This window comes from Podarcis filfolensis (genome assembly GCF_964270895.1).
Source record: "Podarcis filfolensis genome assembly, chromosome: 8".
Lineage (NCBI taxonomy): Eukaryota > Metazoa > Chordata > Lepidosauria > Squamata > Lacertidae > Podarcis > Podarcis filfolensis.
In genome coordinates, this window is record NC_139611.1 from 43,975,490 (window position 1) to 43,989,582 (window position 14,093).

Genomic DNA, 14,093 nt, shown 5'->3' on the forward strand with positions numbered 1-14,093 from the left:
TTCTACCTAGTGACCACTTCCATTTGGCATCTGAATATGTGGATATTGGACTGAAGTCATGCTGCAGGCAGGAAGGGCTGTCTCTCAAGTCTTCAGAGAAAGTTGTGAGGAAGTTGTAAGAATAAACTTACTTTGTCTGTTCTTTATAGAGATCTGTTCTTCCTGGATTGTACTTTCCGTCACCCTGGCAAAGGCAGTTGCTGTAGCACAGTACCCGTGATGGACCAGATAGGAAGAGACCATACTGGGGGGAGAATACAGAAAGCAAATTGTAGAATGGGTATCTCTGTCAGCACAGAGCCATGGCAAAGCTGTAAAACAGGGCTGTCCAACAGGTCGATCATGATCTACTAGTCAATCCCCAGGAGGTTTTTGTAGATCGTGGACGATCGCTGGCTCCTCTATCTGGCCCCAACCCCTAGATTGCTATACCGGAAGACGGAGCTCTTGCTGCGATGTTAACTGTTTCATTAGCAATCTCTTGGTGAGCGACTTATTATTTATTCCCCTGCCCTGATCCCCCAAATAAATGGAATTTGCCTCCCTAAAAAAAGCTCAGCAACTTGACCAGAACCCCCCAAAAAGGGGTAGACCACTGCCAGTTTTTAATTGTGTGAGTAAATCGCAGTCTCTTGGAAGTTGGCTATCCCTGCTGTAAAATGTATCTGGAAGGATCACATTAATTTGAAGTCAGACGGTGTATCCCAGAGTTGTCCTTGGCCCTGCTTTCTACAATGAAAATGTCACACTCTTTTATGGTGAACAAAAGCATTTTGGGAAGGGAACAGAAGACACTACTCTTGGTACATTCCCACACACAACACAGGAGTTAGGCTAGCCAAAGGGAAGAGATCAATTCCTGCTTGGGTATGAACAGTCAAACTGTTATTAAAGAGCACCCAGGAAATGCATGCATTATGGTGCAAACTTTTTTTTTAGTATCACTGCATAAGATGTTCAAAATGATACTGTATTAATGTAAGTGAACAGCAAGTGACCCTGGACCAATTTACTGGAAATCCTATAATGAACCATTAAATACACTGCCTGTCTTACTGAGGTCTGTAGCAGTCCTATAAGCCTATCTAATCCTTTTTGAAAGTCATATATAATAGAACACTAATCACTGTGCTGTAAACCACTCTACAAAAATAATCAAAGGGCATTATAAAAATATGTCAAAATATATAAAAAATCCAAAGCGATAGCACCCCTGTCCTCTGGAATGTAACATGCTTCCCTCCAGGTGTTGCGGTCTACAATTTACAACCAATGGTCAACTGCCTGTTGATTTTGCAAAGCTTCATCCCAAAAAAATTCTGGGAAGAGGAGACACCAGATTCTCAGTCACTTCAAATTCTGTGCTCTGGAGCTCTGTGCTTCATTTCCCCTCATTTCTGTCTGGGACACGAAGTTATAGAAGCTGCAATGCTTCTCCAAACCATCGCCTTTCCCTCCGCATCTGGTTCAGTGATTTGCCAGTGACTTGTCCTCAGACAGGCTAAAAAGCAATCAAGCCAGACAGTTCCTGAAAGCCTCCCTCCACTCTTGAGATTGCTACTGAAAATGAGATTTGTGCAGGTTTGTTTTTGTTTTTAAAAACGAAACACATGTGCAGAGCAAACAGTAAGCTCTTTGTTCCTCATTAGCATTAAGGAACTTTAACACACACAAAAATTGTCCAACATAAAGGAAGAGGGGTGCAGGACGTACTTTATAAGCAGACCACTCTACAGCAATTGATGTTCTTTAATGAAGCTTCTAAGTAAAAAGAAATTAATGCTCCCACTCACTTCTGTAGCATGGCTTGCCATTCACCTAGCCGGTCACCTATGGGAAACCGCTTAATGGTGCCCTGAATCTTTGCTCGCCACTCCCTCATGTAATCTTCGATGTCAAACACAAACGGCTGCTGCCCAAAGTTGGCATCCACTATCTCTCCGGGTGTCTGGAGCCCCACAGTGGGATATAAATTGGCCTGCCAAAAGAAGAAACCCCAGTTAAAAAATAGGGCCCTTTTCGGGAAGAAAGCTAACATACATTTTTCTCTGAGCCTCCAAGGATCAGCTGAAAACAAGCAAGAGTGCTAATCTTAGAGGAAGCTCAAATGAAGCCTCCAGATTAGGCAGACGTGATGAGCACTATTCAGAGCAATTTATAAGAAACTGAACACAATATATGAGGAACCAACTAGCAAAAAACCCAACCCTTTATGACATAGCTATAAGGTTTTACTGAATCTTTGTGACTTCGAAGAGCAGTTTGGGAAGTGAGAGAGCAAAATTAAACACACATGGCTCCATGTCAATCCTGGCACGAGTTTGCAGATTGCAAGTTTCCCCAGGGACTTCAGTCTTCCTAAAAACAGACTGTGGGAATGGAGGAAGGATCATTTGCCTTAATGACAGTCACAGAATATGTACTCATAATCTTCCAAGACTAGAATGAAAGCTACTCCAGAACCTCCACAACATTTTACCTTCGTGCTTGTGTTACCTATGGCAAAAATACTTTGTAAACATATCCTCTAAGTGCCTCTGAGAAAGGTACAAGCAATGTGTGCTGGATAGAGCTTTAACAGCACCAACAGTTTTGAGAAAGAAAGAAAAAGACAGCTTAGATAAAGCAAAGCTACTATGGAGAACTGGAAGAGAGCTTCCAGCATCTGGAGGCAAGCAGTATTTCCCAGTCCAATCAAAATAGAAATGAACAATCACAGGTGAGCTTTAAATAACATACAGGGATCAAAGGGCCTTCTACCAACAGAGGAAAAACATACCAGCAACTAAGAGAAAGCAGCGTTGATTACTGTCACAAGGCCTATATACCAAATAACTACAAAACAAGGCTTTAAGAGGTATGTAAGATCCTTAGCCCATACAGTGGTACCTCGGTTTTCAAACGCCGTAAACCCGGAAGTAAATGCTTCTGTTTTCAAACACGCCTCGGAAGTCAAACATACCACGCGGCTTCTGCTGAGTGCAAGATCCTGAGGCCTAGCTGTTGGCTATTGTTTGGTTTTCGAATGTTTCAGAACTCGAACTGTCTTCCAGAATGGATTACATTCGAAAAGCAAGGTACCACTGTCTCTACATTTCCTTTCCAACAAGTCATGCCAGGCAGTGAATTGTGCTTTTCTAATCTATCTTGTACATTCATTCCAAATTACTTGTTTGACCTCCCTAATAACTTACACTTCACCTTCTAGTGAGCTTGTCCACATTTTTGTGGAAAGGGACATAGGAAGTCACCTTGTATACCAAGTCAGACCATTGCCCCATCTAGCTTAGTACTGTCTACACTCAGTACTGAGTATCTCAGTAGCAGATCTCCAGGAAGTCTTTTCCCAATTGCATGCAAACATGTGCTCTACTGCTGAGCTATGACCCTTCCCCAATATTCTCTTCTATTCCTTATCTTCATTCAGGTAACCTTGCTGTGCTGCTTTCTTTTTGCTAGCTAGAAGATCCATTTCTTGCATTCCCTTCCAGGTGCTAGGGTGGTGTAATGGTTAGAGTGTTGGACTAGGACCTGGGAGACCAGGGTTTGAATTCTCACTTAGCTATGAAGCTCACTGGGTGACTTTGGGCCAACCAGTCTCTAGGTCTAAGCTGCCTCACAGGGTTGTTGTGAGGACAAAATGGGAAGGGAGAACCATGTACACCACCTTGAGTTCCTTTGAGGAAAAGGTGATATATAAATGTAATTTTAAAAATAAATAAATCTGAAACCCAGTACCCTTAGTGAGAAGCAATGGTCAAGCATGCTCTGAAAATCTAGGTACTTTATCGGGAATATTATGAAGTCCTTACATATGCTGCTCACTTTTTCTCAGCAAGAAACATTCTTAGAATTGCATTACTTTTCACACCAGGAGAGGAAGAATGGGCTGGTTTGGTTGACTAGATGCAGCCTGAGTCTGTGTAAAGGGTGACAGTAAAGAAGAGGGGTGGGTTGGAAGAGTACCCTATCCTGTTGGTTGTCAATTCCAAAGCAGAAAGAAGTCTAAAATCACATCTGATTGGATCAGTCTACCAATGAATCAAAGTATTTTTTAAATCCAAAATCTTTCTTGATACCAGTCAAGTCAAGATTGTATATAGCCGTTCTCCTTTACAGCTGATTTTGAATTCAAGTGATGCTACAGGAACAGCCCTCACAGAAAATAAATTCATTGCCATGCAGCTAAGAACTGAATATCCAAAGGTTCAGAATTAAGTGGACAGGTAGAGAAGAGTTCAGTGCCTAGGCAGAAAGGAAGCTGAAGAGCTAAAATTCAGAGTAAGACTCATGCAACACTCTTCCAAGCAACAGAGTAACTGCAGTAAGAAAACCAGTGTACTGGGAAGGATTAGATAAAAGGCAGCTTAAGCTTCAAGGACTGCTACTAAACTGGAAAAAGAAGACAACTTCAGAAGTAGTAGACTGTAGACAAAAGGGCAAAGAATGTTTATTGTGGGCAAGTATTTCATGGAGTTGCAGACTGATTGCGTAAGAACTTTTCAGCACAGGAGAAGCAGATGATCTCTGAAAAGAGCATCATCATTCACAGATATGAACCAACTTAATTTCATTTCTAACAGTGGGTGCTAGAAATCATATGATTTAGGTGTTTTCATTTATTTTTATTGATTCTGGAACTATATTGATTTTGCATTGTATTGTAATTCACACTCTACGAGTGAAGTCAATATCCTCCCGTTCTGGATCACAGGGAAGTCCATATGCAGTAACCAAATCCATAACATAGAACAGATTTCCAAGCATGGTTCCCAAGATATTGTTGGATTACAATTCTTATCGTCCCTGTTCATTAGGCATGCTGGCTATGGCTGATGCAGATTGTGGTCCAATAAAATCTGGGGAGCCAAGGCTGACTAGAAATGGAGAATTCTATCTTTCATTTGGAAATGTAGCATTCTATATTTCATTAGGACTGGCCTTAACAGCATGTAGGCAGGATCTTGGATGTGCTGCAGGACATGGAAGCAAATTTGGGAGGGAACTAGCCATTGCAAAGAAGTACCTCTTAAATTGTTTGCGGCTACCCAACTAAGAGTGAACTCTGTAATTATATAATCTTACATTTAAACAAGCAGGGGCCCTGCTGGATCTTTAACTGATCATGAACACTTTCTGAAAGGAACTAATGCTACCTACAAATCATCTGAACAAATGACATGTCTGAATGCAGCAACAGATAACAGCGAAACAACCAGACTGATAATAGCAATGAAAACCTTGGACTGCAATTCAGCTGCAGTTAAAGCAGGCTTCCTCAACCTCGGCCCTCCAGATGTTTTGAGACTACAATTTCCAGCATCCCTGACCTCTGGTCCTGCTAGCTAGGGATCATGGGAGTTGTAGGCCAAAAACATCGGGAGGGCCGAGGTTGAGGAAGCCTGACTTAAAGGTTTCAAACAAAGCTCTCCCTCCTCCCAAAAGTTTGTTCCTTGGTTGTTAAATAGTTGCTTTCAAAGCTAAGCAACCATGGGACATGTAATATCTGCATGTACATACATTTTGGTTTTGATTTTCAAGAAGTTTTAAAGTATTAAGCTGGTCTATTATGCTATGTACCCACAAAATGCACACTTCCATTTGGCATTGCAATATTATCCAGCCTTGTAAACTAGCTCCCCAAAGTTACTAATCTGGGAGTGCGGGTGCTAAGCTGCTTAGGGGCTAGTACCCTGTGTGTCCCATGGTGGCTGTGGAAGAGAGGGCATATGCAAACTACTGGCCTGTTAACTGGTGGTTGTTTTTTTAACGCTTTCCATCAAGAAGGCTGACAGAAAAGATAAAAAGCAATCCATCCCTACATTAATCTGCTGCATTTCCCTGATGGTTATGGAGGGAAATGACTTCTTTTCTTCCACAGTAGGCACAGATACGAAGTGGGCTAATGGAAAAGTGATGGAGTGAATGCTCCTCTTCTGCCAGCTTGCTCACTTGCCTGCATGAAATTCTTGGTTGCCCATGGCAACCGAGTGAGTTGTTAAATACAAGGTTGGTATCTTTGCTGTAGCTTTCAAAGTGAAAATTCCAGCACTTGCATATGCTCAAGTTAAGTCTATTGCCCTCCAGATGCTGTTTTACCACAAATCCAATCACCCCTGACCATTAGATCTGCTGGTCAGGGCAAATGAGAGTTGTAACCCAGCAATATCTGGAGGGCCACAGGTTCCCACTCCTAACCTTACTCATGAATGGTCTACCTGTTCTCCCTACTGCTGTTGCAAAATTTTCTTTTTGTAAGCCTGTTTGTCTTGCATGTTTTGGAAGTGCAACTGCTTACATGTTTTGTACTCTGGTGCTGATTCCTGCACACAAAATGCATAATCTCAGACTTAAAAAGTACATGCTGGTATGCATTCCTGCTTTTCCTTTGCCACATGCTCCAGTGGTAAGCAAGAATGCATCAGCCCACATGCTGATGCACATTTCTAAACAGGGGAAAAATTACACATATATGCACTGTTTCTAATGGAACCAATGCATGTGCATTTTGTTATCGGCTCTGGGACTCATGTACAAAGTTCCACAGAACGAAGCAACCCTCAGACTACCATTTCTATCCAAGAGCCCTTGAACTTTGCTCATGCTGAAAAGAAATTTCTTACTTGATTTGCTACGGTGTTGTTAGATTTGGACTCCAACTAGCAAGTCCAAGAGGCAAGGAAATGTTTGGATTGTGGGTGTAGTTTGTATAGCAAAAACAAAATGGAACATTTCAGAAACTGGGAATTCTCTTTGTTTGCTTGGCTAACTTGCATTGCTGAACAATTCACTAACTCATGTTATTTTTAGCTTGCCTGAGGCAGCCAAGGCAACATAGAGGTCCTGCTTTATTCTAGACAGACGTCTTGCATTGTTTATTTTAAAAAAGGCAAACCATATCCCTGAAAAACTATTGAATTCCAAACAACCTTGCAATAATTTGAGTTTTCCCTACACTTCCAGTATGTTCCAAGAAAAGCCTGATAATAACCAGCACCCTTTCTGCAGCTAGTTTTGCTTAAAGAAACTTGCCAACCTGATTCAATGCAAACACATCAAGCAAGGAGCCTCATACTAACCACTTCCAGATGGCATGGCAAAGAGAAGACATCAAAATATCCCAGTCAATTTCCCCCTCCCTTCAATTTGAATATTTGTTAAAATACTGAAAATAGTTGTACTTACAGGGAGGTCTGTAAAGGCTATACCTGTGGGGGGAAAAATATTAGAATTAAGACAAAGGATCTCCTCCCATTTGCCTACAACTTTAATGTATTACACATACTACAGCATAATAAATTCTATGTTGGGCCTCAACAGAAGCAATTTGTGGTTGGTGAAGCAGGATCTTCCATGTATTGCAATCTTCGGTGACATTAGGAAGACTTGCAATGTCTATTTGTGCTTTCTCAGGAGCAATTCCCACTGCGTTTGGTGCAATTATATTTAGGACTGTAGCATTAGTTCCTCAACCTAACCTTCAACTTAAGGCGGAACTAAAGGTTTCATAAATAGTGAATTAACTCACATTGTGAATTAGAACCTTTTCAGGGAGGTTAAAGTTGCCAATAAATTTTCAGACAAAGACCAACACCAAAATTTCATTGCCCTCTATTGCCCTCCAGGAAGGCTGCAACAGAGTGAATGGGTTTGTAGCAATGGAATTCATAGGATCCGAGCTAGTAGTTCAGAGTTTACCTGCATAAGGAATCAAATTAAACTGGGGTGTGTGTGTTAATTTAATGCAGATCTGTTAGTGACAATAAAACTCATCCAAAGTTCAAAAGCTCTAGTTAGTTTTACTTGTTTCTTTAAGGCAGAGGTGGGGAACATGAGAGACATCATCATGATTTTAGGATTTATTTCAGACAGACAAAAACAGCCGAGGATTCAGATGAAGTAAGAGAGGAATGTGGCCTGGGGAGGGGTGTGGCCAAGCAAGAGTCCCAAGTGTCCCAGACAGAAAGGTTTGGAAGGTCTGAGCTGGCTCTGAGCTTCCTCTTCTCTTTGCTTTCGGCTGCAGGAAAGCCCAATTACCTGCAACTACATCTGTGTACATTCATTCTCTTATTTCTGACTTTCCCTTTCCACTCTCTGTCATCTCCTTCAGTTACAAAGTTCAGGTTGAATGCCCCGTAGAGTAGAAACCAGGCCTCTGTCATGTTAGTCTATAAAATTTTAGGAACATGGGTGACACCTTAGAAAAACACACTGCCACTCTCAAATGATTTAATACCATTCCTTAAAATGAGAATTACAGGGTAACTGCACATAGTACTGGAGAGAACCATTGTTTCAGGAGACATGTTTCACTTTGAAATTGTTAGATGTCACTTTCACTCTTTACAGCAGGGGTGGACAACCTGTGGCCCTCCAGATGTTGTTGGACTACAACTTCCATCATCCCTAGGGTTGATGGAAAATAGATTCCAACAACATCTGGAACGCCACAGGTTGCCCACCCTAACTTAGAGAAAGATGGAAACCAGCTGACCGCATCCACAGTGAAACTACTATCTTAATCATTCAAGTGACACGAAAGTCATTGTAATATGGGTGCCCTGCAGTAATGTCTGAAACAGGTCTAAGAGCAACAGTTTTCACATTACTTGTTACAGAAGAATTTGCATGCATATGCACACACACAGAACCCTACATTTTACCCCTATAGCTTTCGCTGATTGAAGAAAAACCACAGATACTTTGTGCATTATACTTTACATAATTCAAAATGGCTTCCAGGCACATCTAATCAAAGCTTTTGGTGTTGTTATTAAAGCAACACCCAAGAAGTAATTCTGTCCCACAAAAAATAATCCTCTGACAGTGCACTGAAGATCTGAATGAAAGTTTTAACACAGGATATATAAGGGATAGAGACTTTGTATTTGGGGAAGGGAAGGGAAGTTTCTGGCATTAACAGAGGGTATCCTACTTACAGCCATTTCACTCCACCCAAGTGAGATAAGATAAGACACTGAGGGTTACAGAACTCAAAGTAAAGAGTTTGGTACATTTCCAGATTAAGGTCAATTACACTGCCGGCTCTAGTTCCCAATAAACTAGATGTTCCACCATCACCACCTTTTCCTTTCAAGAAAGCAATGCACTACTGGACTCTCAAGGAGAAGTTTCAAAGAAGGTTGTAGGGCTCTCAAGAAGGCTGTCAACTTAGCTGGCAGAATCAGGGAGCCTGCAACTGCTCCCCTTTGCCACATCTGATACAATCAGGCTCCTCCAAACCAGGTTGAAGGTTTGAAAGAGATGCTGAGTACCAACTTAGATAAATTAAGATCTCACAAGTATAGATGTTGAGCCCTAGAATATAAGATTACATATTAACAAAAGATTCATATATATATATATATATAGAGAGAGAGAGATATTACTGAACTTAATATCACTGGTTTGTTATTTCTACCCAGACTTCACTTGAGATTTCTTGTTTGAAAATTTGAAATTATGGTTTCTGGCTATTCAGCAAATATCTATTTCCTCCCCTCAAACAACTGTGGTGTTTCAACTTTGGTGTTTCATTTGGAATCTGAACCAAAAATACCCTAGCCCTTTTAACAGATTAAGCTATTGGGGAGGGGGCAGATTTCTTTCACAGCAGGGTGGAAAATGTCAGGCAGACTCATCCTACAGAATTGAATACTAGGAGCTTGGGTTGTGAAATTTGCAAGCACTCCCTGCCATCCTCAAAATGTACTGATTTCTTACTTTGTCAAATTCTATCAGGACTCTTTTTTTAGAACAAGGATTTGGTATTAGATTGAAATAACCGGCCCTGCAAAACACACCTTATTTTCAGAAGCCCTGAAATATCATCTCCACATCTTAAGCAACCAAACAACAGCATAGGCCCTCACTACATTTGAGACCTATTTTTTCATATCCTTACCATGGAGGGGAATTTGCATTAAGATACCACTTGCTTTTTAGGGATCTCACTACTGCACCTCAGGCTTGAAGATGGCAGTTCCTCCATGCAGAAATCATTCCTTGTAGACCTGTCTTTGTCCTACCTTTCTTGACTGTAAACACCTAAAGATTTTTCTGTTGTCCAACTGATTTTAGAGAATTTGCTCTTTGTTCACTTTTGGATAGACAAACACTCTGAGAAATGCAACAATTTCTATCCAATAGTGTGAAAGAGCTCCCAGAATACAAAACTACTCATCTGACCTGTTGGTCAGACAATATCAGTTTTCAAACATGTCTGTTTAGATCCAGGGTGATGTGTAGATCCAGAAACAAGCCTTAATGGAAAAGGTAATATGCATAAACTATAGTGCAATATCCTATCAGTGAAATTTACACTGACTGACCAACCAACCTTTATGCTTCAGTCTGGGCCCACCTGAACTAAGCCAATAATATACTACGGATATATACCAGGAAGATAGCTCATCCAATTTCTCCCTCTTGCCAGAACAACTCTCTGTGCACTTAACCCTAATTGGGGTTTGCACGAGAGGCTGCCTGTCTCTGGTGACACAGTTGTTCTACAGGCATTTAGAAAGCTGTCACTAAAATAGGAGCATCTCAGGACAGATTGCTTCCAGTTTTAGCCAAGCACAGCAGCTTTAACACGTACAGACCAGCAATGCTGGAGGCTGGAAAGGACGACAAGCACTATATAGGGAAGAGTAGGGCATGAAACACATTAGTGCTAATGTAATTGCAACATAGCACCTGATTGTTAAAATAAATAACTTGAATGCTCTGAAAGCAGGTTATTATTCCCATCAACAACAAGAAGTTCTTTTAGGAATAGGTTTGGTCTCTCAACTTTGCCCTCCACAGTAGGAAAAATCCTCCCCTCAATGAAGCAATCCAGAAGAACAAAGCTTGCAGTTCTGGTAGCAGGCCATCTGAACATCTGTTGGGTTAGACCAAATGACTCTCCAATCCAGCAAAGCTTCACAAATGGACAGCCAGATAAGCCCACCAGCAGGGGATGGAGGCAAGAGCCATCTCCCGCTTTTGTCCCTCAGCAATGGATGTCAATGGCATGTTGCCTCTGAATCAGGATCTTTCCATTCAGCTATCACACCCAGAAGCCACAAAGTGGAAAGCCACCACTAAAAAACCCCTTAAAAGCTATCTAAGCCAACAGCCTTCACTGCACTGAGGCAATCAGATAGGTGCTGTGTGAAGAAGTACTTTCTCTGACCAGTCCTGAAATGACATTAAGTCCGCAACTTACATGCATTTAACTTGTGTATGTTCAGCTTTAGGTGCTTGGCAATTTTTTTAAAAAAGAAAGGGGGCAGTCTAGGAAAAAAGACTTTGGCCATCCCACTCACCATTGAACCCAATGCGTTTGACTATACATAATTTCGGCCTTGGGTGTGATCCTCGCAATATAACCCCTGTGTAAGTTGCGAGCTTACTGAACTCTTAATCAATTTATAGAGAGATAGAGAAAAAACCCTACTTCCATCACACCATGGATCATTATATAAAACCTCAGCTGTCTCTCAAAGACAATTAAAGGAGACCAGAGCTTGGCAAACTTCTCTCACAACTAAAAATTCCCCAGTATGTTAGCTTTCTCTCTGACTGCAATCAGAATTAACAACTAAAGCACAAAATGCAGTTGAATTCTATAGACAACATCCATCCATGCAAGCAAACAACCAATGGGAATGCAGGAAAGTCTGTCTAAAATCTGCTGATATTCTAGAAAGAGAACAGGCCCATGTAGTGCCTTCACTAGAGGACCTCACTGATAATTCTTCAGTGGAAGCTGTATTTGATGCTGAACTTGTTCTTTGTGTAGACTGGAGCAGGCAACCCGTGGACTTCACATTTTGCAGTTTTGAATAACCGCTAAGCATTTAAGAGAACATTGACTTTGCATTTCAACTTCCTTTTTACCAATCCCCTAATTTTTGGGAACTTTCCCTTTTTGAAGTCAAATGTGACTGTGTTGGACTTTTTTTGGCAATTGTCTACAAATAGCTAAATTTGACAGTGCCGTGGTTTCTGGTCTCCATTAGTTTTCACATCACATTGGGCACTACTTAAGATTGAGTCCAGGGTTACCTCCCCTCTGGTCAGCTCCATGACCAACTCTTCTAGGGCTCAGTCATTCAGGATACCTATAAATGTTACCTCTTTGTCATGACTAAAATGTGCATGTACCCAGTCTATGTGGAAATAATTGAAGTCACATCCTCCTCTGGATACCTCTTTGGTATCATTCTCCATTCCAAGATCGCTTTGAACATTTTAGAAGATCCCCAGTACTAAATTATTTTGGTGGCTTGGTATTGCCACCCACAGCAATTCTGTTGAGATGGGTGTCCCTTCTAAGATTTTTAGGATTCTACAACCTCTTTGACATAAGCAGCAACAACTCATCCAGTATGCCCTTCCGAATGAGATTATATCCAGAGATAATTTTATTTCACTGGTTCTCTCTGTTCCGCTAGGATTCCATGATGCCCACTGTACCTTTGCTCTCCTTAAAACCAGGCGCTCCAACTCATGTATCTTGGCTCTGAGGCTTCTAGCATCAGCATATAAACACTTATACAGGGTCTTCTTCTCCAAAGGTCTTTGGCACGTGAGTTTTATCCTAAGGCATTTTGGCCTCTTTGGACTGCTGTCATATGCCCATGCATTTTCAATGTCTAGTTCTACCCTCCCTATTTGGACAATTAAAACATTTTCATTATAATTCCTTAGACATCATTTATCCTGAATCAAATGTTCCTCAGCTGCTGCTTGCTTTTCTCTAGCAATCAGTTTAATCATTAAGACACTTCACGGTGAGCTCAAGAATCCCTAAAACGAATATTAACTGAGATTCTCCCCCTCCCCACTCAATCTTGTATATTCACATAGCAATATATTCACCTGCTTAGAGAACTGCAGTGGGGCTGACAGTCTGCTTTAGTGTATATAGAGCAATAACCTTGAACTTTTGCTCCCAATCTGAACCATGAGAAATGGGAGTAAGTCTTTATCAGTCCTTCCTTTCCAGCTGGGACAAAGAGATAGCAGTAAAGGAAAAAACTGGATGTAGATACATGAATTGTTCACAGCACTAGTTGTAATCTACCAGTATTGACACAAATAAATGAGATCATGTTGGTTTTGTTTCACCCAAGAAATCATCCTGCTGATGGCACGTTAAAGAAGAGCAGACAGTGGCTCAGTTTGTAAGCCCAAAACAAAATAAAGGCTGGTCCAGAAGTTTGTTTGCCTACCTAAACTGTGCCCATTCTTTGTGTAGAAGCAGGTATTGTTGATGAGGTTTACACAGCAGCCAATCACATCTCCAGTAGTGAATGTGGGGCCATAAGGCTGTCCTGTCCCTGAAGAGCAGAAGGAGTGTCCATCATCACCATGGTAGCCATAGGAATGTTTATCCCAACCTAGAGAAGACAACATCAGACAGCAAGTTTAAACGATGGCTGAGCCTGACAATAGGAACAAAAAGTACCATATTATAGGATACATAAACAGGGAAGAGACAGAGATATATCCTCATACAAAGCAGGAGTAAAGAGACATGTAGTTAACATTTGAGGGCATTAATGAAAAGAAGAGTTGCTAAAATACAAGGTGGTAACTTCAGAGCTCTCATATAACAGACACAAATAAGCTCTGGAGGAGAAGTCAGAAAAAATGGTGACTGGTAACCCTTATACCATCAAGCTATTCAGCACTCTGTAGCAGAAATCCAATTCTGATGAGCAGACTGATTTGAGTGTCTCAGTTCTGATGGATATAACCAGTGTTTGAAATTACGTGCTGTACTGCACACAGAGCTGACTCAGTGCTGATACAACTAGACTATCAGGTTTTTATTTTCAACATAAATGTACTAATAACATCAAAATTCATTCCATCTTGTTCAGTTTGTTTCTCTGCACAGTTTGGATAATAAACACACACACACACACGTATGTGCATGTGCATGGTATGTGTGTGTATACATACACTCTCACCCACTCCTCCATTCATTCTTAAGAGCCAATTACTATTAATTTTGCTTTCCTACACAACGGATTATTGTGACTTTTTGTGGGACTGCTAACTTGTTCCCATGTACATTTCCAAGTGGTCTTCCTTTT

General features: G+C 41.1%; 1 protein-coding gene across 4 annotated transcripts in view; it reads right to left on the reverse strand.

The window, feature by feature from the left end:
• RANBP10 (RAN binding protein 10) overlaps nucleotides 1-14,093 on the reverse strand; it is a gene marked incomplete at its 5' end in the record, with an annotated part of 50,868 nt that overhangs the window by 16,011 nt on the left and 20,764 nt on the right. For all 4 annotated transcript variants that reach the window (XR_014551318.1, XR_014551319.1, XM_083626489.1 and 1 more), the window contains 4 exons: nucleotides 132-244; nucleotides 1,794-1,978; nucleotides 7,186-7,208; nucleotides 13,224-13,391. Coding sequence is in view for 2 of the 4 variants with exons in the window: in XM_083626489.1 (XP_083482615.1) it covers nucleotides 132-244; nucleotides 1,794-1,978; nucleotides 7,186-7,208; nucleotides 13,224-13,391 (489 nt within the window). The remainder of the gene's footprint in view (nucleotides 1-131; nucleotides 245-1,793; nucleotides 1,979-7,185; nucleotides 7,209-13,223; nucleotides 13,392-14,093) is intronic.